Consider the following 26,483-nt stretch of genomic DNA (forward strand, 5'->3'; position numbering starts at 1 on the left):
CAGTCCCGCACGACGGCGGGCGGGCCCCGTGGCCGGGCGTGAGCTTGCGAGCTGCCGCCTGATTGCCTATTCCCCCATGTTTTTTGCAAGCGGTTTTTAAAGGCTTTGCACTTTCCTCTTCCCAGGGTCTGCAGAGCGCTTGAACCGGCCCCTGCTTTCTGGCGCCGCCTGGCATGCACTTCGGGCTGAGTGCGGGTCTGCCCCGCTCCGGGCTTTGCACAAGCCCCCGAGAGGCCCCCAAACCTCGGGCCGCCTCCGCGCTCAGGACCATGGACAGCTGCCTTGCAGGCGGGCGAAGCTCCGGTGCGTCTGAGCCCGGTCTTGTCCCCCCGGGCGGGCCCCAGTCCTCCGGAGGGTTTGCAGCGGATGCTCAAGCCCTGCCTGGAGATGTTGGAGAGCACCGGAGAGCTCCGGCTCTGCCGTGGGGCTTCAGCTGCTCCCTTTGCAGGTGGGAAGGAGGGTACGGTCTTTCCCACGGCGACACATCCGCAGGGGCTACCCATGCTCCACCTTCCAGGTGTGAAGAAAGCCCAGGGCACATCACATGGGGGCGGCCAGCACTCGCCATGGCAAGCAGAATTGTGGGCCCCTGGCCCACCTCGGTCAGCAGCAGCGACAAAGACATGACATCAACATCGGGGGGTTGTGGGGGGAGGTTTAATGAGAAAGCAAAATAGTAGGCATTGCCTCAGCCCAGGGTGGTGCCTCCAGCTATGTTGGGACTACACCACCCAGCATCCCTGGCTGAGTTGTGCAGGGGGCAGGCACCCAACCCAGCTGGAGTGTTCCAGCTTGGGGAAGGCTGGTCCCAGGACCGTGTTGGATATGAATTTTTTGATCCAGATGAGCATCAGTCCAGATAAGCCGGAAGTCCTGTTGGTGGGCAGATCGAGGTTTCAGGTAAGTGACTTTGACCTTGTCCTGGATGGGGTAGCACTCCCTCTAAAGGACAGGGTCCGCAGCTGGGGGGTGCTCCTTGACCCAGAGCTGTCACTGGAATCCCAGGTGGCGGCGGTGGCAAGGAGTGCTTTCCTACAGCTTTGGCTGATCCACCCGCTGCGTCCTTACCTGGACAAGCACTGCCTAGCAATGTTGATTCATGCTCTGGTAATCTCCTGGTTGGATTACTGTAATGCGCTCTACATGGGGCTGCCCTTGAAAACAGTCTGGATACTTCAGCTGGTACAGAATAGAGATGCCAGGCTGCTGATGGGGACCGGTCATTATTCTCATATAACACCGGTCCTCGACCAGCTACACTGGCTTCCAGATGAAGTCTGGGCCCAATTCAAGGTGCTGCTTTTAACCTATAAAGCCCTGAATGGCTTGGGACCAAGATACCTGAAGGAGCGCCTCTTCCCTTACATGCCCTCACGCCCCTTAAGATCTACGGGAGAGGCTTTGCTCTGGGAGCCCTCTTTAAAGGGGATAGAAAGAACATCTACCCAGAGCAGGGCCTTCTCTGCAGTGGCACCCAGATTATGGAATGCGCTCCCTGGAGAGGTGCGCCTGGCGCCGAGTTTATATTCTTCTCGGTGCCAGGTTAAAACCTTTTTGATTGCTATTTAAAAAATCAATATTTTTATCGTTGAACAGTCACTCTTTTTTGTTTTCAGTTTTTTGTTCTTACATGATCTTTTATTGAATTTATTTATAAAGATAATTTTATTGTTTTTAATTGTATATATTGTGAGCCGTCCCGAGATGCCAAGGCATGTGGTGACAGCATATAAAAGTTTTAAATAAATAAATAAATAAATCACTCAGGGTGTCAGTGATGACCTGACACAGGGTTACATTGCAAATCTTTATTAACACTACCTACAAAACCATAAAATATCACAATACAGTCAAGATGTAAATAACTTACTTGTTCATGGAAATCAAGAGATTTGTTCCACCAGAGAGGGAAATTTATTAAGACATTAGCTTTGTGGACTAGCATTCATCAGGTGTGTGGGTGAAATGCACCCATAAATGGAAAAATGTAGAAACTAAAATGAAATGGTGGTGGAATGCAAAATGGAACGTCTTCGAAGGACACGTCTGTGGAGGTGCTGGCGGAGAAGAAGCCTACAAGTGAGGGCAGCCTAGCAGCAGGGCAGGCCTATCCATGGTTCAAGGAAAAGTTAGACATGCCCAGGGCGGGCATGTCGTGAGTGGATCCGGCTGGAGCTGGGGGGTCAGACTAGATGGCCCGGGAGACCCCTTCTGACTTGCTCTGTTTCTATGTTTCTAACTCACCACCCAAGGCCTGTGAGAAAAAAGAATGAACTGTAACTGTTGCTAATGCACTTGAGTAGTTTTTTTTTTTTTTTAGCAAGAATCTGTGGTTGACAACAAAATAAAGCATGCAAAGAGTTGGAATTAACCATTCAGGATTTTGTTTTTTAAAAACTTAGTAGTCCTAAAATAGGGCTGGGGAGAGAATATATTGCTCCCATCCAATAAAGGCATGACTGAGGGACATAAAGGTCCTCGACAGAGACTGCACAGTTAACAAAGGGTTAGTGTGTGTGTGTGTGTGTGTGTGTGTGTGTGTAGCCCCATCCCTCAAAGATTAGCTGCGCATTGCCCTCATCATGACAACGTTTGGGTATGTCAAAAGGAAATTAGGTCCCAGGTCTAAGATGTTGCTCCATCCCCAAAAACACAGCAACCAGAGAAACAACATCAATGATGAAATCTAACCCTTCTGGGTTCTCAGTCCAGCACTCTGGGGCTAAGCCCCCTTCCCTGGTGCCATTCACTTCCCTCCAGCCACCAATTTTTGGTGGCTTCCCAGCTTTTGCAGTTTCTTTGCCATTCCAAAAGAAACACTTCTCTAGGGTTTAGTTATGGGCAACTTTAAGCTCAAAGATGCTGGTGTTTTTGATATTTTGGTCCTGTCTCTAGGGGTTTCTGCCCCAGGAATCCTTGGAATGTGATTTGTTACTCTTCTCCAAAATTGAGTTTGATTCTCAGGCTGAAAAACATCTACACCCCTTTTGACCAGGTGGAAATGGGGTGCCGAGGTGCATGGTGCAACCGAGGTGCCATTAACCGAAGCATCTCAGTGTGCCTGCTTCCTCCTCCTTTCTGTTTGCTCACACTCCAGATATACGTTGATTTTTTTTCCAAATCCTTTTCATCCAGAAGCTATACACATCATTTCTTACTCTTGGCCAAGCCCATTTTGAATTTTTAAGTGAATTCCACTAGTCGATTATGCAAGATACATAGCAGCACTCTCTCAATCCGAAACCTACAGCTCAACAAATTTACTGAGCAACCTTTAATGTATTACTGTTGTTGTTATGGTTACTATTACTTCTATACCACCCCATAGCCAAAGCTCTCTGGTTAGTGTTGGACACGTAAGAGCATCGTCGTCTCCCCTACACCTTCCATTATCCTTATACTGATTTTTACTACTTTTCTCTTCAGTCGCTATGTACCAGCAGAGTGGCTGGTAGCTCCATGTCAGAGGGGCAGGGTATCCACTCCAGGTGTCAGTCTGAATGCAAAGGAACTCGCCACGGCCCTGAAGCGATTGGGGGGAAAGGCTTCAGGACCATGGACAGCTCCTTATAGACTATGCTCAAAGGCAGATGGATCACCTCAGTGTCTTTAGAGCCACACCTTAAGATGAAAGGCCGTGCAGGATGAGGCCAGGCCCATCTAGCCCAGTACTGTGTTCCAACAGTGGCCAGTTACCCATAAGCAGGACATGAGCGAAGGGCGCCCTCCCATCCAAGTTCCCTGCAATGGGTTCCCTTCAAGTCTTTGATACTGGAAGTAGCACCTGGCCATGAGGTCTGGCAGCCACGAATCGTCTTCTCCTCGATTAATGTGTCCAATACTTTTAAAGCTTTCCGAAGAGACAGTGCTCACTACACCTTGTGAAAGTGGATCACATCATTTCACTCTGTGCCATGTGAAGTTCTCCCACCCATCAGCTTCATGGGCTTCCAGGAGGATGGAAATTTGGGGAAATGTTTCCCTCTCCACTTTCTCCGCACCAGGCATCATAATTCTGTATGCCTCCATCAGGTCTCCCTTCCCTTAAGCTAAAACGCCACAAGCGCTTTCCCCCTTTCCTTGCTGAGCTGCAGCTCAGGGATCGGCACCCGCTTTGCAGGCAGAATCTCCCGGTTCAACTTCCGGCTTCTCTGGGTGGGGCTGGGAAAGAATCCAGTCTGCAGCCTTTGCGGACCACAGCCAGGCGGTCCTCCCATTGACCTGCCTTGCAATAAGCCCATTTCTGATGTTCTGGAAGTCCTCTGCTCTCTTTCCAATTTCACAGGTCCTTTTCTGTACTTGTTTCTATTTTGGGCTCCCTCGTGAGAAAATGTAGCCAGAATTGGGTACGTTTAGCTGATTTGGCTTCCTCAAAAGGCATGTGCTGCATAGCCTTGTTGGGACACAAATGGCTTTCCGCACGCTTGGCTGCGTGACGAGGATGGACGACGATCCCGTGTGCTTTCTCCGGCTGGCTGCAATCACGTGCTCGATCGCTTTTCATGCCCGGGCCACATGCTGAGCAGAAAACACCGTCCTGGGCCTCCCGGCATTCCCCTGCCAGCAGTGGTAGAACTATTTTCCCTCTCCAAACATGCACAGAATTGTTCCCTAAAAGGAGAACCAGGGCTGAGTTTCAATGCTGGTTAGATGGAGGAGGCAGTCAAGTTGGTTTGGGGAGATTTTCAGTCTGTTAGGTGACCCTGTTTGTCAGATGCCCCCCACAATCCGTTTTGAAGGAGGAGGGGACGGCAGAGGATGGGGTGGCTGGATGGAGTCACTGGAGCAGTGGGTGTGAGCTTGAGTGGCCTCCGGGGGATGGTGGAGGACAGGAAGGCCTGGAGGAGTGTTGTCCATGGGGTCGCGATGGGTCGGGTGCGACTTCCAGACTATCAGCAGCAACCTCCTCCCCGACTTCCACCCCCACGGTCACCCAAAACAGCAGCCAAAAGCAAGCAAGCAACCAACCGACCTGTGATGCCTTTGGCACTGAAAAAATGTGCGTGTTAATGGGCAGAATTGTTCTTCTGGAAGGAAACACTCTGGAAAAGCACTTCCACTGGTAAAGGAATTTGGTGTGCCTTTTTTCAAAGCAAAAGCGACTGACACCCCAGTGGCAAATTCAGTGGCAGTGTTTTGCTTCCTGATGGATGGGGCGGGGGGGGGGGGGGAACAGAACACAGAGAGTCTTCCCAATACCTGGAAGCTGCCCACCCTTGGGTGAAGCCAGGGACTTGTAAAAACCGAACCTGATCATGCCCCACCAGCCCCAGGACTTGGCATGCTTGTGGGATTTCTCTCCAGAAGCGCTTGTGTAAGTGGGGAACATGATGCAGATGATTGAGTAACATGAAGCAGACAGAGAGTCATCAGACCACAGGTCCCTCTGGCCCATCATCCTGTTCAGACAGTGGCCAACCAGCTGCCACCAGATCTCACAGCAAGGACAGGAGTCTCCAACGCTCTCTGGCCCAAGCTCCTGATCAGCTGAGATCAGGCTGAAGTGACACTGAGGGAAAGGACCGGCCGGAACGTTCGGAGGTTTCTTTGCCTGTGACGGAAGCTGCATGCTCGGATCTAGGTGTGTGCCCCACAGGAATGCCACTCAGACGTCGTCCGGCTCTTTCCCAGACCTACTCATTCTCCTTATGTCATCATGGGAAGGCTGATGGGAGTGTCTGCCACATTTCTGAACATTCATAGAATTTCTCCCATGTTTTTCCAGTCTGATGTGTCAAAAATGCTCTAGTCTATGCATGTGGTTTCTCCATGGAATGACTCCCCCAACATAGAGATCTGTTCTTCCCCAGTTCTTTCCACAACCCACTAGTTTCCAAGAGTGACAGGGTTCTCCTCTGTGTGGGTCTTTTTATGTTCTTTAAAATGTGTGCTCCGCCTGAAATGCTTACCACACACAGAGCACGTGTATGGCTTCTCCCCCGTGTGGATTCTCTGATGTGTCTTCAGGTAGGAAATCCCAATGAAGCTTTTACCACACTCTGAGCATGTAAATGGTTTCTCCCCTGCGTGCACTTTTAGATGGATGGCATGGCTTCTTCTGTGACTGAAGGTCTTCCCACAGAGGGAGCAGGTGAATGGCTTCTCCCCTGTGTGTATTCTTTGATGTATGGTAAGGCTTGTGCTCCAGCTGAAGCTCTTGTTGCACTTGGAACACTTAAATGGCTTTTCCTTTGTATGAGTGATTCTATGGGAGCTGAGGCTTTTGCTGTGGGTGAAGCTCTTTCCACACAATGGACACATATATGGCTTCTCACCCGTGTGGATTCTCTGATGTGACCTGAGATGTGTCTTCTGGCTGAAGCTCTTTCCACAGTCGGAACAGCTAAATGGCTTCTCCTCTGAGTGGGTTCCATGATGTAAGGCCAGACTTTTCCCACACCCTGAGAATTCCCTGCTGTGTATGCTCTGATGCGAGGTAAGACTTTTGCTGTGTCTGAAATTTTTCCCACACTGCAAGCACTTATATGGTTTCTCCGTATGCGTTCTCTGATGTGATGTCAGGTGTTCCCTCCGACGGAAGCGCTTCCCACACTCTGAGCACTGGTATGGTTTCTCCCCTGTGTGAATCCGTTTATGTTCATTAAGGTGCGATTTGCTGATGCTTTTCCCGCACACGTCACATTGAATCCTTCTCTTTCCTTTGTTCCTTTCTTCGCGGAGTTCTGTTTCATTAAAAGTTAGTTCCTCTTGAGAAGCAAAGAAGCTATTGCCATGCCGTGTTGTTTCCTGCTGCTCTGCTCTTTCACGGAAGCCAAAACCTTCCAAAAAGGAAGATGCCTTTCTCTGCTTCTGTTTGGCTTCACTCTCGGGTACCCTTCTATGCTCCTCCTCCTCCTCTGTAAATCGGCTTCTTCTTACGGATGCTTCATGTGGCCCTTTCCCATTCTTCCTCTCCCGGATGTCGCAGGCTGGAATAGAGGGAAAACGGGTAAGATCCTGAGTGGGAAAGGGAAGTTCAGGTCAGGGAGTTAACCCTATCAATTCTTGCTGTTGGCAGCCGAATGGATGAGCCAATGTCAAACCTTTGCTGATGGGCATTAATTGACTTCTCCATTTTTTTTTAATTTTATTTATTAAAACATTTTTATGCCGCCCCATTCGCCGAAGCCTTGGGGCGGCTTACAACAATAAATTAAAACCACATAAATTAAAATATACACATTAGAATAATAATTTTAAATATATATATATATATATGTATGTATATATACACACACAACATAAAATAAGCTGCCCTGGCCAGATAAAATTCAATAATATTAACATTTAAAATGCTGCTTAAATAAAAAGGTCTTTGCCTGGCGCCGAAAAACAAATAACGACGGCGCCAGGCGGACCTCTCTGGCGAGCGCATTCCATAACTTAGGCGCCACCGCTGAGAAAGCCCTCCTGAGATTCAGCATCTTTCTATCATGGGATGCAGGGACTGGGCCAACACCTCCGCACACAAACCCCAATAAGACATGGGGACTGATTCGAAGTCAGATGCGAAGAAGGACGGTGCTGACAAGGAGCCAAGGCATGTGGAAGAGGAGACCGGAAAGGACAGCAGACACAGGAAATGTGGCTGCTACTAAATCTTTCAGAGACTAGCAAAGCTGAGCCCCCTGAACCCATGGGAATGCAGGCTCCTAGCGAGCAGGAGGTGGGAACCCAAGGCCCAAGAGCCAGGCTTCAAAGGAAAAGGAGAGCAGCGGTCAGAAAGACTTGCCGCCAGGGAGCTGATCACTGGAGCAGCTCCACCTCGAGGGAAGGGCTCTGGGACTTGAAGTCTCCTCTGTTCCTCTGCCAGCCAACCAAGGTACAATGCACCCAAGGCAGGTCAAACACGTACACGGACCCAACACCCAAGTCTGCTGCCATCTAAGGCAGTTCTAGCAAACAGCCACCACTTAAGGGCTCTGTCTCCCTTTAAAGGGATTTGTTTTCCGCTTGGCAGATGCTCAAACACAGCACAATGCTATCCATTATTCTTTCGTAAGCCTTTGCAAAAGAATTCCGCTGGTCGAAAAGAAGAGGAAGCCTTACCCACAGAGGTCAGATTCCCGTAATTCTCCACCATGACTTCCCACTGCAGGGCTCTTTGGCTCGGATCCAGCAGCTCCTGCTCCTCCGCCGTGAAGCACACCGCCACCTCCTCGAAGGACACTGGACCCTGAAAGGAGAAGAGGGGCAAAGTTCCTCCTCACAGGGACAGGGGGGCACCCGAAGGTCCAGCACGGCCGGGTGGCAGAAGCTGCTGCCGCAGAGAGTTCTGCTCAGGGTCCTTCGCATTCAGAGTCGTCCCAGCAATCGCCAACCCAGATGATCTCCAACAATCTCTCCCCTACCTGATCTGGCTGCACAGAAGCCGGTTCAGCTCCATCTCCAAGAAGAGCTGAGACGGTTGGCGTCGCCAGCAACCTCCCTGGGTCTGTAAGCAACACAAACGTGGCAGGACAACATGACATCCTTCATAAACATGACTTACTTACTGACTTACTTTGGAGTTTTTATATGCCGTTCCAGTCGCATAAGCCTTGGGACGGCTTCCAACATAACAACATAATTCAGTACCTTGTCTGCGAACAAGGCACCGGTCACCGTATCGGCATTTGGGCACACCTGCAATGAGCATCTGAAGGGATCGTACAACCCCACTGCATGAGCAGTTTTAGCATTCTTTTATTATGAAGCATGGAGATCTCTTCGAAAAGAGGCTGGACAGCCATCTGGGATGGTGTAACCTGGTGTCCTACAACAGCAGGGGGCTGGACTTGATGGTCTTCATGGCCCCTTCCAACTCATAGAATAGCAGAGGTGTATAGAGTTGGAATGGAGTTGAATATGATCCATTCAAGCTTGAGACAGCTCAAATACCTTGAATTCCAGCAAGGATATTGCTGCTGGGAAAATTCGTTTTGGCTACTATGAGGACGGCATCCAAGCTCAGAGGGAAAGGGAATTCTGAGCAGGGGGTGCGGATAACTTCAGTGGCCCTGCTCATAAGAAAGGAGCTGGTGCTACAACCCCGTGGGCCCCCACCCCCACCGTGGATCTCCTAACTGGGAGACGGGGGCAGCATTCCCATATGCCTGTTTGCCCTTACCTGGCAAAATGCCACGTTCATTTCTCTCCTGTGTGTTCGACAGGAACAGGTGCTTCTTTCTAGCTCTCCATGGAGCTGTCCTTGCCTCTGGGAAATTGGGAGCAACTTCTGCAAGTAAGCCCTGCATAAAATTAATCGAGAGACACCCATACAGAGAAGGAGAAGGAGAACTAGCACAGGAATGGGGCAAAGGGATGGCAGGTATAATCCATCTTTGGAAAATTTCCCCAAAAAGTTATGCAACTGGGAGGGAATTTGTATGACTTCTGAGCTGCTCTTCTACCAACATGTCCAAAACGGTTGGGTGAAAGATGAATTAATATTTCTTAAAGTACTGATAAATTCCTTTTCTGCCCACAGGGGCCATGAGAGCAATGTACCTTTTAAAACAATAATGCAATAATGCCTAAAACCACAAATAGGAACAGAAACGGTAACATAAAATGCAAACGCAGAAATATGGACCAAAAGATGTAGAACGTGCAACGAAAAGGGAGTAGCCCAGTTCAGGGTTCCAGTCAACCTTTCCCTTCATTTTTCCAATGGTAGCTGGTGAGCCTACCTGGTCCTCATTGGACTCTGGGCAGGCTTGCTTCTTTAAGATCCGTTTTTCACCCAGGGTTTCCCCCAGGTAAATGCGATGCCTCCCTCTTGTTTCTCAGTGCCCCATTCTGGCTACCCTCCTGCAGTCCCTCACCGCTTGGGTTTGCCATTAGGAGGAAAGGGAAGAGTGCCACAATCCAAATTAGAGGACTGGCAGCAAAACACAGCTGCTAAGCTAACCAGCATAAAAACCAACAGCAGAAATATTTTGAAAAGCTGTTCAAACTGGTATCAGCAAAGGTTACCTATTGTAAATTCAGTGGTGTCTCATACTTCAAACTTAATTTCAGGAGGCTATTTGAACTCTGAATCGTTTGAAGTATGAAGCAATGTTCTCCATTAGAAATAATGGAAAGTGGATTAATCCATTCCCAGACCCTAAACAATACCCATGTCAGTATGTAGGGGTTATATATATAACCAAAAAATAAAGCAAGAAAAGGCACTTAAAAAATCAAAAAGGCACACACTGAAAAGGCAGAGAGATCCTTTCCCAGTGAGAGACAACTTGGGCGCACAGCAAATGACATTTCCACAGCGACCACATGTTTTTCATTCTGCAGTTCAAATTCAGAAGCATCGTTAGAACTGCAGAGCAATTTTATCTCGACTCCAATGTTCAAACTATGAAGCGTTCAAACTTAGGGTCATTCAAAGTACGAGGCACCACTGTATCTATGAATCACATGCCAGTGAAGTAGACATGTCTTCCTTTTCTTACAGGTGATGTTCAAAAAGGGAGCTTCCCAGACCTCAACCAAGCCCTGCCTGTCGCTCCTGCTCCTCCAATAAACCCCTTGAGATGGTACCAAGAGCAGAGCGAGCGAAGCAGAGGTCCTGGGCAGGCCTTTGCTCACATTCTGGTCTCTTGAAGTCAGCAGTGACATGCGCTCACCTGCCGTCCTTGGTGCTTCTCCTCTGCCTGGCTCAGGAGGAAGCCTTCGGCCAGGGCCACCGCCTGGGCACTGGTCTCCGCTCTGCATTCTCTCACCCAGTTCTTAATCTTCGGGGGCAGGACAGTCATGAACTGCTCCAGGATCACCAGGTCCAGCATCTGGCTCTTGGTGTGCTGCTCCGGCTTCAGCCACTGCCGGCAAAGAGCATGGAGTCGGCCGCAAACTTTCCGCGGACCATCCGCCCCCTGGTAGCGGAACTGCCGGAACTGCTGACATTGTATGTCTACGTTGAGATGGTCAAGATGGTCGCCACCCAGGATCTTCCACACTGTTCTTTCCCAGAAGGCATCAGCCTGGGTGGCACATGGACCTCTCGATGCTTTGCAGGCAGCCGGGTCTTGCTCATCCATCTTTGATCCGGGCCCCCCAATGCAAACGATTGCTGCGATCTGCTGATAATTTCCTGCTCGGTACAAGAACGGCTTGAATTTGGGGCAGGGAAGAATCCGGTCAAATAGAAATTATTTCCCGGTTATGAACATAATGAACACAACAAGAGGGAAGAGGCTGCCTAGAAAAACTGGACAACCGATGCCATGATGGTCTTTCTGTAAGGTAAATGAAGGGAAGGATTCAAGAGGGGAATTGGAGGCAGAGAAGTGTCTTCACCCAAGAAGGAAGGGCCAAAGCCCTTGGCTGGTCTCTACGCACAGGCGAAGACTTGGTGTACAATTCCCCTCACTGAGCCACCCTGACAACCACACCCCAGCCGTTCCCAGCATGGCATGAGTTGGACATCTTGGCGTACAGCTCCCACCTGCCACAGAGCCAGCAGAGCCAATGACCAGGGAAGATGGGAGTTGTAGTCCAAGGCAGTACAGTCCAAGGCAATGAAACTCCCTTTCTCTTTTTTCACCCAAGCCTTTCACCAGATGCGGGCTTTTCTCTTCTCCATGGAGCAAACCAGTTTGAAACTGGTTGTCACATGTGTAAACGGATACAGAGTGACTGAATCTGAGCTCGTTTCACTGGGCTATGCTGCAGGGATCTCTTGGCTGAGCAGAGGAGAGAGGGTGTTGTTGTTAGTCACGAAGTCGTGTCCAACCCATCGTGACCCCATGGACAACATTCCTCCAGGCCTTCCTGGCCTCCACCATCCCCCAGAGTCCACCCAAGCTCTACCAACTGCTTCAGTGTTGCCATCCAGCCACCTCATCCTCTGCCGTCCCCTTCTTCTTTTCCCATCAATTGTTCCCAGTATTAGGCTCTTCTCCAGGGAGTCCTTCCTTCTCATTAGGTGGCCAAAGTATTTGAGTTTCATCTTCAGGATCTGACCTTCTAAAGAGCAGTCAGGGTTGATCTCCTCTAGGACTGACCGGTTTGATCGCCTTGCGGTTCAAGGGACTCGCAGGAGTCTCCTCCAGCACCACAATTCAAAGGCCTCAATTCTTCGGCACTCAGCCTTCCTTATGGTCCAGCTTTCACAGTCATACATTGCAACTGGGAAAACCATAGCCTTGAATAAATGCACTTTTGTTGGCAGGGTGATGTCTCTGCTTTTTAATATGCTGTCTAGATTGCCATAGCTTTCCTCCCCAGGAGCAAGCGTCTTTTAATTTCTTGGCAGCAGTCCCTTTCTGCGGTGATCTTGGAGCCCAGGAAAATAAAATCTGTCACTACCTCCATTTGTTCCCCATCTATTTGCCAAGAAGTGAGAGAACCGGATGCCATGATCTTAGTTTTTTTAATGTTGAGTTTCAACCCAACTTTTGCACTCTCTTCCTTCACACGCATGAAGAAGCTCTTTAGTTCCTCTTCACTTTCTGCCATTAGAGTGGTATCATCTGCATATCTGAGGTTGTTGACATTTCTCCCAGCAATCTTAATTCCAACTGGTAATTCATCTAGCCCCACCTTTCTCATAAGTTAAATAGGCAGGGCGACAGTATACAGCCTTGCCGAACTCCTTTCTCAATTTTGAACCAATCAGTGGTTCTGTGTCCAGTTCTCACTGTTGCTTCTTGACCCACATATAGGTTTCTTAAGAGACAAGATGGTCTGGGACTCCCATCTCTTTAAGAACTTGCCACAATCTGTTCTGATCCACACAATCAAAGGCTTTAGCATAGTCAATGAAGCAGAAGTAGATGTTTTTCTGGAACTCACTAGCTTTCTCCATGATCCAGCATATGTTGGCAATTTGATCTCTAGTTCCTCTCCCTCTTCCAAATCCTGCCTGTACTTCTGGTAGTTCTCGATCCACATACTGCTGAAGCCTAGCTTGTAGGATTTTGAGCATCACTTTGCTAGCATGTGAAATGAGTGCAATGGTGCGGTAGTTTGAACATTCTTTGGCATTGCCCTTCTTTGGGATGGGAATGTAAACTGACCTTTTCCAATCCTGTGGCCACTGTTGAGTTTTCCAAATTTGCTGGCATGCTGAGTGTAGCACTTTTACTGCATCATCTTTTAAGATTTTGAATAGCTCAACTGGAATACTGTCGCCTCCACTGGCTTTGTTGTTGCTCAGACTTCCTAAGGCCCTTTTGACTTCACATTCCAGGATGTCTGACTCAAGGTCAGTGACCACCCCATCGTGGTTATCAGGGACGTTAAGCTCTTTCTTGTATAGTTCTTCTCTGTAATCTTGCCACCTCCTCCTAATCTCTTCTGCCTCTGTTAGGTCCCTGCCATTTTGGTCCTTTATCATGCCCATCTTTGCATGAAATGTTCATATCTCCAGTTTTCTTGAAGAGATCCCTGATCCTCCCTATTCTATTGTTTTCTTCTATTTCTTTGCACTGCTCATTTAAGAAGGCATTCTTATCTCTTCTAGCTATTCTCTGGAATTCTGCATTCAATTGGGTGTATCTTTCTCTTTCTCCCTTGCCTTTCACTTCCCTTCTTTCCTTAGCTATTTGTAAACCTTCCTCAGACAGCCATTTTGCTTTCTTGCATTTCTTTTTCTTTGGGATGGTTTTGGTTGCTACCTCTTGTACAATGTTGCGAACTTCTGTCCATAGTTCTTCAGGCACTCTGTCTATCAGATCTAATTCCTTAAATCTATTTGTCACCTCCACTGTATATTCATCAGGGATATGATTTAGGTCATACCTGAGTGGCCTAGTGCTTTTCCCTACTTTCTTCAATTTAAGCCTAAATTTTGCAACGAGAAGCTCATGATCTGAGCCACAGTCGGCTCTAGTCTAGTTTTTACTGACCATATAGAGCTTCTCCATCTTTGGCTGCAGAGCACATAGTCAATCTGATTTCTGTGTTGACCGTCTGGTGATGTCCATATGTAGAGTCATCTCTTGGGTTGTTGGAAAAGAGTGTTTGCTATGACCATCATATTCTCTTGACAAAATTCTACCAGCCTGTGCCCTGCTTCATTTTGTATTCCAAGGCCAAACTTGCCTGTTATTCCAGTTATCTTTTGGCTTCCTCCTTTAGCATTCCAATCCCCCATGATGATAAGGACATCATATTTTGGAGTTAATTCTAGAAGGTGTTGTAGGCCTTCACAGAACCGGTCAACTTCAGCCTCTTCAGCACCAGTGGTTGGGGCATAGACTTGGACTACTGTGATGTTGAATGGTTTGCCCTGGATTTGAACTGAGATCATTCTGTCATTTTGGAGATTGTATCCCAGCACTGCTTTTCCTACTCTTCTATTGACTATGAAGGCTACTCCATTTCTTCTGAGGGATTCTTGCCCTCAGTAGTACACCTGATGTTCATCCGAATTAAATTCACCCATTCCTGTCCATTTCAGTTCACTGATTCCTAAGATGTCGATGTTCAGTCTTGTCATTTCTTGTATGACCACATCCAGCTTGCCCTGATTCATGGATCTTACATTCCAGGTTCCTATGGAGTATAGACCTGGTACTGTCCATGGGGTTTTCATGGCAAGGATACTGGAGTGGGTTGCCATTTCCTTCTCCAGTGGATCCCGTTTTGTCAGAGCTCTCTGCTCTGACCTGTCCGTCTTGGGTGGCCCTGCACGGCACAGCTCATAGCTTCATTGAGCTACACAAGCCCCTTTGCCACGACAAGGCAGTGAGCCATGAAGGAGAGGAGAGGATAAAGGATGGGAAAGAAACCTCCGACGAGAAGGGCACCGGCCCGCCTCCCTGCCTTTAGTGGGGTGAAATGGCGCCCCCTTTCCCCCCCCTTCCTCCCTCTCAGCCCCCCTCCCACCTGCAGCTGCCCCCGCCTTTGCCTGGCCGCCACCTCTGGGGCACTTCCAAGCCCCTCGCCCCATTGCCCCGCCCTGCGCGCGCTTTGCACCCACCGGATCGCTGCGCGGACCCTGGAATCCCCGGGAGAGGAGGCCGCTTTCTCCACGCGGGGAGGGGCGGGGCCCGGCCCCCTTCACGAAGCGCTCCTCCGGAGGCCTCTCTGGCCGCCCCGACTCCCTCGTATTAACCCTTAGGCGGAATCTGCCCTGCAAGCCAGCGGGCCGCGCCGCCCCTGTCACCGTGCGCTGCGAGAGGAGGGGGCGCATTCGCACGTCGGGACGCGCCGCCCGCGGGATGCGCCTCGCAGGGAGCGTGGCCGCGCCGCGAGCCTCCCTGCGCCCGATGGAGGGCTGGGCCAAGCGTGGGTTGCGCGTCTTCCTCTCGTTTCTCCGGCGGGCATCCCAAGGGACTCCCCAGGGGATTCCGTGGCCAGAAGCCCGAGCCCCTTCTGCACTCGCCGCGGCGCTCCCCGCGTCCCTTTCCGCAGAAGTCGCTTCTCGAGCTCTCCAAGTTGCCCGGTAGCCACAGCCGCCTCAGAGTGCCCAAGAGGCGCGTTGGAGGGGCTGTCACAGCCTCATTGCCCCTGTTTTTTTAATACAAGACCTTCGCTCAAAATTTTGGGACTTTTTAATTGTAGGTTTTGGAATGGAGGGGAACGTGGCCCCCGCACCCAGAAGTTTTGCACTCCAGATCTGAGGCATTCGGTACAGGTGACATTTTCTTTCGCCATTGACCAGCATCGGTTCAGGCAAGGAAATCACTAGCTACTTTTAGAGCTGCAGCAAGTCATCTACCAACCCAGCGCCGTGCTCCTAAAATGCAGACCTGGCTGTAGCGTGTGGCTTGGGTTCCTTTCTAAGGTTACCTGTCATATGGATTGTATTGATCCGTGATTTGCACGCTCACTACAGCTCACCGTGGCTTATTACACTGTGGCTTATTAAACTGCTTAATTATGTGTTCCATGCTGTCTTGTTATGTTATGCGTTATTTGTATGTAGATTCTTCAGAACAGGTGGACCTGTGCTTTATAATAAACGTAATTGCTCCACCAGCCCTAGGGAGGTGTAATATTAATATATTAGGGGGCTAATACTGGCCTGACCAGTACCAGATCCAGCCTTCCTGGGGTTTTCCAACTGGCCACATGCTCTTCCTCCTGATCACCAATTGTTTGGTAGTTTCCTCCTTTTGTGTTGTTTCAAATTGCCTCAATGTCCCTCTTCAACTCCACCTGCCTCAAATATTGTGGTATTTCAAGCCAAGCCCCTTTTAGCCTTCAGCTCCACCCACTGCTGGGATGTGACCCCAGAAATGGAATTCATTCGGCTCTCACACTGAAAAGGAGCCCTGTCACCCCCGCAACTTCTTACGTGAACGGACTGAAGCAGATTCAAAACTGATACACATTATCCTAGTCCACAATGTGGTCCCAAGTGGCTAATTTGGCTAATGCTGATGAAGGTGGAGGTCACAATTACCTTTCAAGGATTTATTAGCACAACTTAAATTAGGAACAGGCTGCTGTCAGGTAAGGACACAAGGAAAAGATGTAACACGCAGGTTGCTCCAGTAAATTAAGCACACGAACACTGAGTTGGAGGAGACAATCCAGAAAAACGAAGAAAAGAACCATGTCCCAGTCCGCTGAATCTGAGGATAAAATAGAGCAGGAAAAATGGCCATTATTCCTGAATTTGTCCTTTGCTTAACCTTAGCCTAATTATGAGTAGATTGTTTATTCCTGGCCTTTGTTTCTTAATGTGAGATTCTTGTGATGTGGGTGATTATTGAAATCATGTAATACTTTGTAATTGTTTCAGATTTAGAAAGGTTGCTCTGCTTTATTGTGTAATTCTTTTAAATAACTGCATTTTTATTTGATTGCTCGTACAAAAGAAACTCCCAGTAGATAAACAAAAATTCATTTTACATTGATTCATAAAGGCAAAGATTAACAAACAAACAACCCTTATAAACATAACCAAAATCATTCCACTTAAAGTTTCCCTAATGATATAGTCCTTTAATTTGGCTTTTTCCAACCTAATATAAAATAGTCTCAATTTTTCTATTAAAACATATATTTACTGATGAACCCAGCTAAGACAACAAACCAGGGTGAAGAACCCACAGTTCTGAACCCAAAAGTGAATTATGGGTTTTCTTCATGGGTTGTTCATAGTTAACAAGCCAGGTTTGTTTTCTTGGCTGTGTCCTGACAACACTACAACCCGCTTCAGCCACAACCCATGGTTTGGCAACAACCCACACTTGAGGCGTAGTGGCCAGTGTTGGTGTGGAACTGGGGAAATCCAAGTTCTGTTCTCCACTGGCGACTTTGGGCCAGCCACTGATTCTCAGTCACCTAACTCACAGGCTGCTGTGAAGATGAAAGGAACTGGATTATGGAAGCTGCCCTGGATTGCTTGTGGGAAAAGGTAGAGATAAAGTTGACAAATCCATAGACGATGCCCTTTTTATCCTTGCCTGGCAAGCTGCGGTTTCCCTGGATGATCCTTTCAAAGAACAGCCTCTGTTTCACGGCTGATGCCACTTTTTCTGCCTTCGGGAGATCAGGCAGTGCTTCCTCTGTGAAGCCCTGATATCGGGGAAAAAAAATGGTGAAGGCAACAAGGCAGGAAGGTTTGCACCTCCCCTCCTTAAAGGACTGCCCCAAAGCAGTGATGATTTGGGGCTTTCCACTCTCCCCACCCCTTGGAACCATCCGGATGGCCTTTTCTCACCTGGCGTTTCTGCTTCTACTGTTTATATGGACACTAACCTGAGCGTTAGACCCATAGAGTTCAATGAGGGTTGCGTCTGACTAAATGCACTGTAGGCCTAGGCCACAACTGTTACATACACTGCCTATTTTTTCCTAGATCTAATCTAGGTGCTAGTTTTGTTTTCTGGGTCTTGGGACCAGATTATCTGAAGTACCCCAAAATTTGTCTGAGTTTTAAAATCTGCCTCTGGGCTGAGACTGGTTGAATAGTAAGGAAAGCACAGTCTTTTCTGTGCTGGCCCTGTGTTTTTGGAATCTTTTTTCCTGGAAGCTACACATGATCCCCTCTTTGGTCTTTGGGGAGGGGGGATTGAAGGCTTGTTTATACCTAAATTGTGGGGAGGGATCTCACGCACAGGAGCCAGAGTAGAAACCAGCAAACCCAGACAAAAGAGGGAATGAAGCAGAACACAGTGGGGAAAGGACTGGCTGGCTGTCACGGTGAGCAAGAACACTCCACATGACACCTTTGCTACAGGTCAAACTTGTTTCTATGAAGAAGGAATGAAAATAAAATAGCAAGCGTCAGAATTGGTCTGGTTTAATGCTTAACTGATCCATCTGAGATAAAAATAAAAATTGTACCCTTGTGTGGCTTCAAGTTATCAATGGACGACAAAAGCAGGACAACTTACGTGAGAAGACTTTACTGGCGCACCCCCATAATCATGGGACTAACCCTGAAGAAAGGCAGAAAATGGCCAATACAGGTAAGAGGGAAAGGTGGGCTTTCCAGGTTCTTCAGGTACCTGAAGCATGTATAAGTAAAAACACCTCCCCTGGCCCAGCTTGAGGAGGAGGAGGAAGTTTACACCATCCAGTCCAGCGAGCATGACCAGGCCCTACGAACAAACCTGCACTCACCGACACAGAGCAGCAGTGCCAGCTCCGGGTTCTGGAGGGCCGTGGGCGGGGGCCCCTCCCTTACCGAGCGTAGCCTCTCTCCGCCACTGCCCTCAGCAGCCCCTGCGCCTCCTCCTCTTTCTCACCATGGCTGATGTTTGGAGGCTTGGAAGCCGAGTGGCAGAGAGCAAGGGCAGGACGCCAGGGCACCCTCCGCTCTGCTTCCTCATTGGCCCCGTGGTCTGGACCAGAGCGAGAGGCTGCCAAACCATCAGGCTGCAAGGGGAAGGAGAGCAGCAACTCCAGGGCCCCCGTCAGCGGCCCAGCCAGGCCCGCCTTTTCCCAGCCCGAGGCAGCTGCCTGCATGTGACCCTCAAGACCCCCAAGCAACACGGAACGGCACCCACCTCCCTGCCTGTCCAGCACAGCGGCCAGCGACTCAGACGGGGCGAAACTCCTGTAGGGCACAGAACAGCTGCAGGGCAAAGGGATGGATGCTCAGGGTGAACAAGCCGGGAGCCACGGAGAAGACTAGGAGCCGCTCCAAGGGGCTCTTTGCAGTGGGGTGAGCCCCTGCCCCACCCTCCTGCCACTGTGGGAGGTTTGCATCCCATCTGTGCACACACATGGGTAAAGATACCCTCCCTCAGCAGTTACTGAAGCACAGCATACCTAGCAATGCATTAAAATCCAAGTAAAAGCCTCCACCTTCTGAAATATGCAACATGTTCCAATTTTAACATTTTGCCTCCCACCCTGGAAAAACACAGTGATTATCTCAGGTATGCATCAACCACTCCCGGTATTATTTTTCGATGGCCTCGTTTTGCTTCTAAACTGTGGCACTCAACCAGCCACATTTGCTATTATAGAGAACGATGAAACAATCCAACAGCAAGATTTTGGTAAAACGTTCTTGCAAATAGGTGGAGAGCCGAATGCCAAGACAACTAGGACATCTTGCAATCCGAAGTCTTCCAGAGCTACCTCCTCTCCCCCTGCTCATACATCATTCTCAGAATTCTAAAATACTTCACACATGAAGTTTTCTGCTACATTTTGAGCCTTTATATGCCCCTTCCCATCTGTTCATTCTCTGTTGGTTAGTATCACCACCCAGAGAGCTTCAGCTATAGGGCAGAATGGAAATGAAATAAATACGAAGAGGAAGATCACTGGATAGGACGGAAAAAATCTAGTCTATATATATATGCTTTCTCCTGGGAGTGAATCCTCGGAAATAAACTTCTGTGCTTCGCTGTGAGTTCTTTCTACCATGCAGCCATTTCTGGGATTGCCAGCATTCTCCCCCATGTGAATTTTTTTATGTTCGTTAAAGTTTGTGCTCCACCTGAATCGCTTCCCACACACGGCACACATGTATGGTTTCTCCCCTGTGTGTATTCTCTGGTGTGACTTAAGGTATGAACTCCCTATGAAGCTTTTCCCACACTCCGGGCAAGTGTATGGCTTCTCCCCAGCGTGCACTTTGAGGTGGATGGCATGGCTTTTGCTGTGGCTGAAGCTCTTCCCGCACAAGGCGCACGTGTAGGGCTTCTCTCCCGTGTGGATGCGCTGATGCAACGTCAGGCCTGTGTTCCGCGTGAAGCTCTTCCCACACACGGTGCATTTAAAGGGCTGCTCCCCCGTGTGGATTCTTTGGTGGGAACTGAGGCTGATGCTGTGGCTGAAGCTCTTCCCGCACAAGGAACAGGCGTACGGCTTCTCCCCAGTGTGGATGCGCTTATGGGACCTCAGGTCGGAACTGCCCCTGAAACTCTTTCCACATTCAGAGCATTTAAACGGCTGCTCTTCCGTGTGGGTTCTCTGATGTGAGGTGAGGTCTGTGCTCCGCCTGAAGCTCTTTCCGCATTCGGAGCAGCTGTACGGCTTCTCCCCTGTGTGGATTCTTTTATGTTCGTTAAGGTGAGATTTACGGCTAAAACTTTTCCCACAGACGTTGCAGATGCTCCTTCTCTTTTCATTGTCCACCTTTCCTTGGACTGCTGCATTGTGAAAGTCACTGCTTTGCTCCTCCTTCTTTTTCAGCTTGGTTTCCCTTCCTTGCTGTCCCACCTCTGTCCATTTGGCTCTTTCCAAAGATTCTCTGCATGGTTCTTCCTCATTCTTGTAGTTCCATCCATCCCCTGCTGGAATAAAAGGAACATAATATGCATTAATTTATAGGGTTTGTACCTTACTCTGTATCTAAAACCTGTACAGATCTTAGGAAGCAACAGAGCCTCAAATCAACAAACCTAATTAATTATTGTTTACTTGACTGGTTTTGTTGTATTTTAAATCCACCCAATAACAAATATCCTTTTGGTGGATCACAAAGAGCTGAAAGAACACAAAATGCAGGACAGGTGAGCTATTTTCTTGGCACCTAAAGCATTGCAATGTATGTGCCAGGTGAGCCTCCTGGGGCATTACACAAATGTGGTGCCACAACCAAGGAGGCCTCTCTTTCAGCCACCCAAAGAACCAAGTGGGCAAGACCCAGATGGAAGGCAAATCTCATCAAGGAGGAAGTAGCCCTTGTTGACTGGCAAGGGGGGCGCCCATGCCCTGCTTCTATGCATTAAAAGGATGCCCAGAGATGGATGCTGGGCCAGACGCATGATACCATGTCCCATGGAGACCTTCTAGCAGGCATCTGTGGGAAAGCGTTTTTGAGAAGCATGCTTGTCAGAAAGTGTTGTGCAGACTTTTACATTTGTTTGTTTGTTTGTTGTACAATAATGTTGCTCTTCCATCAAACAGACTCCTGGAGTGGCTTATGTAGAATCAGTTAAGCAAGACTGTAAAGACTGCCTGCAGGTTTACAATCTAAAAAGGCATGGCATACAAGGAAAGAGGAGCGGGGAGGAAAGACGAGGAAAAGCCATTCTTCCAGCAGGTCAGGTGGAATGGCTCTGCTTTCCTTCCCTTCTCCCTCAGCTCCGATGGACACACAGAAAATCCCTACAGCCAAAGAGGCACCCTGTCCTCCTAGGCTGCCTCATGGAGTGTGTGTAGGCCTCTGTGGTCCTATCTGGAGGGGAGCCCATTCCCAAAAAATGCCCATTGGACATTTGCCAGGGGAGGAGGCATGCAGTTCCAAGGGACCCTAAAAGGACCTCCAGACATGGTCTGGGGGACACAGGATGGCTCCATTCAATCAAAGAACGGACCTGCAAGGCAGCCTTCAACAATAAGCATCAAAACTGAGATTCGAACTTCCTCGGGAACATTGTTTTGCATTTGACTAATACAAGCAACCTAACCTGATACATCAGGTAATAGCAGAACATGAGCCTGAATCAGCTGAACAAAACAGCCCCGAAGTCAACCGCACTCACATCCAGATCAACTGCACGAATATGTTCTTCAGCCTTAACAAACAGAGATGCTTTGTGTATGACCGAATCTGACCGTAACCAGCCGACTTCTCAGTATTACTTTGCATGTGTCTCCTCCTTATTTTCTCTTGCAAGGAACCCAAGGGGGCTTCTCCTCCATTTATCCTCAGAACAAAAGCCCTGTGCAGTAGGTTCAGCTGAGAGCCCACGACGGGCCCAAAGTCACCCGAATCTATCCCAAGAATCTCTCCCTTGGAAGGGAGGGCTTTTCTCCAATCCCCTGAAAGAGGGAGCCTTACCCAGGGAGGTCAGAATCCCGTAATTCTCCACCATGACTTCCCACTGCAAGGCTCTCTGGCCCGGATCCAGCAGTGCCCACTCCTCCTCCGTGAAGCACACTGCCACCTCCTCGAAGGTCACTGGGCTCTGAAAGGAGAATGTGAAAACCCTGCTTGGCCGCCATTAAGGGAAAGGGCCGGGTGCTTCCACAAAGCAGGGGTGCGGGATTTCTGGCCCAGGGCCTGATCCAGCCTGCTGGCCTCCCTGATCCGGCCCACGGGGCCTCCTGGGGCTCTTCTGGGAGGGAATCCCTGCTGGTTCCCCCAGTCTCAAATCGGAGCTAAGAGCGGGACTGTGGGGCCTGTAAGGACTCGGCAGGTGCTGAGAGGAGTGGTTGTTTTTCCTTGCACTGGACCGATCAGTTGATGTGGTGCCCGGCACCCCACAGAGGCCCTGGGCACGATGCGAAGCCAGGGAGTTGGCGGGTGGCACAGGGAAGGGCTCAAATGCCCGGAGGGGAAGGGGATGGAGCTGCTGGGCAAGGCGACAACCAAAGACGTGGTACCCAGAGATGACATCTGCCCTGCGGAGGGTGTGATGGGGGCAATCCTGGCCATGGCCCGGATGCCGCTCTGCTTCCTCGCTGCACAGCAAGATTCAACTCATTCCCAGCCGCATCCAGAGCCTATGTCTGGATATGTACATTTCATACATAAGGAGGCAGGACATTGCTTTCGGGCCAGGGAGACGAGCAGGGGACAGGAGGGCTGCTGGGAGGCCGGGGGCCGTGGCCCACCTGATCTGGCTGCACAGAAGCCGGCTCCACCGCACCACCCAGAAGAGGCAACCAAGCCGGGCTCTCCGGAGACTTTCTGCTGCCTGCAAAAAGAGCACAGATGGTGGGAAGGTGCTGCACCCTTCGTATGAATGTTTGCATTTCAGTTTCCTGCAGATGCACCCCGGTATCCCAGGGGCCTGATCCAAGCACGGCCATCTCTGCTGAAATTCGTGGGTAGCAGGAAGAGTCATTCGTGAGCAAGATGATACCTCGCGAATTGAATACGAAGTTGGAACGTGGATGTTGTCATTATGGGCCGCCCAGTCGTCTCTGACTTATGGCAATCCTATGAACGGAAGTCCTCCTTAATGTCCATCCGCTCAGCACTTGTGAACTCAAGCATGTGGACTCCTCTATGGAGTCAGTTCATCTTATGTCTGATGGAATATGGATGAGGGTACAAAGATGAGGGAAGCCAGACAACAATTCCTCCTCCTCCTCCTCCTCCTCAATGTAATAAGTGTAATAATCATCTCTCTTCTTATGGACTCTTGCATAAAATTCAAAGTGCTGGTTCCCATCATTCATTTGGAAGAACCTCTCAGGTTTGGAAGTATTTGGCATCTGCAGAAGCAGGCCCATGGTTAATCATCATCAGAAGCTCTTTGTCTTCATCTTCGTCTTCTTCTTCGTTGTCGTCTACCTCCCCCCCCTTCCTCCCTTAGCATTCTCTCTTCCTTATGAAATTGAGGTCAATTTTTAATTAAAATGTACATAGCACATGAGACAGATTCCGGGAACTGTGCGTAACGCAGATTCTGAAGCGAGCGCACTTTCGGGTACAATCCAATGTGTTTAGGTGAAAAAAACCTCCTGTGACTCTCAGCATCCCAGGATTTTGTTAATTGTTTTTAGCCATTTAAAACTGTGCTCCATTTTTGCATGTTTTAAGTCTTTTGGGAGAGACTCTCTTTAGGTTGTCTGTCTGCCTGTCTGTCTGCCTGTCTTTTTTTCTTTCATTCATTTGAGGAGGATTTTAATATTTTTCAAGATTTCCATTTATTAAAACAGGACATTTGGAAGGACACTCATTCATAAGGACAGCCATAAAGTGGAGATGACGTGATGACGTTTGTATTTTTAATTTAATGTTATAATTATTTTTTAACTTAATGTTGTAAGCCGCCCCGAGGCTTCGGCGAATAGGGCGGCATAAAAATGTTTTAATAAATAAATAAATAAATAAATAAATAAATAAATGGCATCCAACTGCAGCAAAAGACTCCCAAGCCATCTTGCAGCCCTGCCAGTGCAGCCTGCAATAATAAAAGCGAGCCTAAAACCTATCCTTTAAAAAACCAGCAAAGTCATTACCTCCCACCCCAACAGAGATTGGCAATGCAACACCTGACCTAGACAGCAGTAAAACACAACTACAACCACAAGCCAGAGCAATGCTGCAAAAGTAATTTAATCATGGTAACGATCATGCAGAGAAAAGAGACCAGACTGAGATAGTTCCAGTCAATCCTTACCCAAGAAGCTGGCATTTCTTCCACATTCCTCCCTGATCCTCTGGAAAAGTGAATTCTGCCTGGAATCTGATGAAGCCGCCTCTGCTTCGGAGAAATTAGTGTCCAGATTCAGTGACAGCATCTGCCCCAGGGAGAGAGATTAATTCAGCTCCTGTTACTGGGAAGAAGGCACCCTGGCTTGACAGGTAAGCAGCCAGTGGCACCCCTAATGTTTGTGGGCTCCAGAGCACATGCACCCCAGTCATCCTGGTCAGTGGGCAGGGGGCGCTTTTCCTAGATGGCTGCCACCTCTTTCCCCCGACCGCCAGTCACTGGGTGCTTCCTCGGCCTTTGCGCAGGTTCCTGGGTTCAGGGCAACTCCGCTTCCCTCAACCCACAGAATTCCTACCTTCATTCCCAGTTATCAGCAGTACAAACTTTGAGAGCCACATGGAAAGGCACTGTGGGATAGTGGTTAGAGTGCTGGGCTGGGTTTGATTCCCCGCTCAGCCATGGAGCTCTCTGGGTGACTCTGACCTATCCCAGACTTGGCCTAACCTCCCACACAGGGCTGTCATCGTGAGGATAAGCTGGAGAGGAGGTGAACTCTGGAAGCTGCCTTGGGTTCCTTGCAATTAAAACCACGGGCTATAAATGCAATAATGAAGATGATGCTGCTAAAATATGCCGGTATTTTTTGGATCTGCTTCTTTTTGCCTTTGGACCTTCCCACCACCAGAAAGCAGCCATGAGAGCGTGTGGGAAACAGAGCCCGGCCCCACACACCTTTCTTGGGCGATTTCTAGAGTTGCTGAGCAACTTGTGGGAGTGTTATTTACTTATATATTCTAAGCATTTTTATCCCATCCTTTACAGAGGTCTCAGGATGGCGATATAAAGCAAAGTGGCAGCATGGAATAAAGTATAAAACTAATAAAATCCAATATTAAAACCACAATTATGTACTAAAATGCAGGAAAATGCAGGTTTTAGCCTGGGAATAAAATATAAATCTAATAAAATCCAATATTAAAATCACAATTACATCCTAAAATGCAGGAAAATGCAGGTTTTAGCCTGGTGCCGAAATGAATCAAGGGGTGGTGCCAGGCGGACCTCTCTCGGGAGCAGGTTCCACAGCTGGGGCGCCACCACTGAAAAGGCCCTTCTCCGGGAAGCCACTCTCCTGATCTCTTTCAAGGAGGGCTCCTGAACAACCATCTCAGACCCAGATTTTAGGGGATGGGCAGGTGTATAAAGAAGGAGACGCTTCTTCAGATACTCAGGCCCTAAACCATTTAGGGCTTTATAGGTCCTCATTAACAGCTTTAATTGGGCCTGGGCTTCAGTTGGAAGCCAGTTCAGACAATATGCAACCAGTGTCATGTGAGCATATATACCAGTCCCTGTGAAAAGCCCGGTCGCTCTGTTCTGGACCAACTGAAGTATCCGGACCGTCTTCAAGAACAGCTCCACACAGAGCGCATTACAATAATCCAACCTATTGTGGTCTGACTATTTGAACGTACCACATCACACACCCTCAGCTCATCAAAACTCCTCTGCTCTTCTTGGGTCTTGTCCTCTGCCTGGCTCAAGAGGAAGCCTTCGGCCAGGGCCACCGCCTGGGCACTGGTCTCTGCTCCACATTCTCTGACCCAGCTCTCCATCTCCGGGGGCAGGATGGCCAGAAACTGCTCCAGGATCACCAGGTCCAGCATCTGGCTCTTGGAGTGTTGCTCCGGCTTCAGCCACCGGTGGCAAAGACTGTAGAGCTGGCTGCACACTTCCCGGGGCCCCTTGGCCTCCTGGTAGCGGAACTGCCGGAAGCACTGGTGTTGCTCATTGGAGCCGATGGCATCCTCCGCCAGCACTGTCTGCGCTGCCCTTTCCCAGAATTCCCCAGGACTCCCAGCAAGGACGGCCTGAAGGGGCCTTCCTGCCTGAGGCCCTGCTGCGTGTCCCTCTGGCATCTCTCGGCTGTGGTCCAGCAGGATGGAAGGATCTCTGCGAAGCACCTGGACTTTGGGTGGCCACAAACCTTGCAGTGCTAACGAAAGCTTTCCCTGGTGCAACAACTAGGCT

The 26,483-nt window shown here is 49.2% G+C and overlaps 1 protein-coding gene across 3 annotated transcripts; it reads right to left on the reverse strand.

Annotated features, from left to right (window-relative positions):
• Positions 1–5,236: 5,236 nt before the first annotated feature.
• Positions 5,237–26,483, reverse strand: LOC123027813 (zinc finger protein 345-like). Of its 3 annotated transcripts, none has more exons than XM_044439057.1 (6): positions 25,928–26,483; positions 24,420–24,540; positions 22,903–22,985; positions 22,127–22,253; positions 19,835–20,633; positions 5,237–6,616 (listed from the first exon to the last, which is right to left on the reverse strand). In XM_044439057.1, the coding sequence occupies exons 1-6, from the start codon at positions 26,369–26,371 to the stop codon at positions 5,827–5,829; spliced, it is 2,364 nt and encodes a 787-aa protein (XP_044294992.1). In that variant the 5' UTR covers positions 26,372–26,483; the 3' UTR covers positions 5,237–5,826. The 3 variants fall into 3 exon arrangements, 2 of the variants coding, with proteins under 2 accessions (XP_044294992.1, XP_044294991.1); XR_006415572.1 differs by lacking the exon at positions 5,237–6,616 and adding an exon at positions 18,836–18,958 and having other exon boundaries at positions 19,156–20,633; XM_044439056.1 differs by lacking the exon at positions 5,237–6,616 and having other exon boundaries at positions 18,836–20,630.

Source organism: Varanus komodoensis, unplaced genomic scaffold (assembly GCF_004798865.1).
Source record: "Varanus komodoensis strain SLA01 unplaced genomic scaffold, ASM479886v1 scaffold332, whole genome shotgun sequence".
NCBI classification, from domain to species: Eukaryota; Metazoa; Chordata; class Lepidosauria; order Squamata; family Varanidae; genus Varanus; species Varanus komodoensis.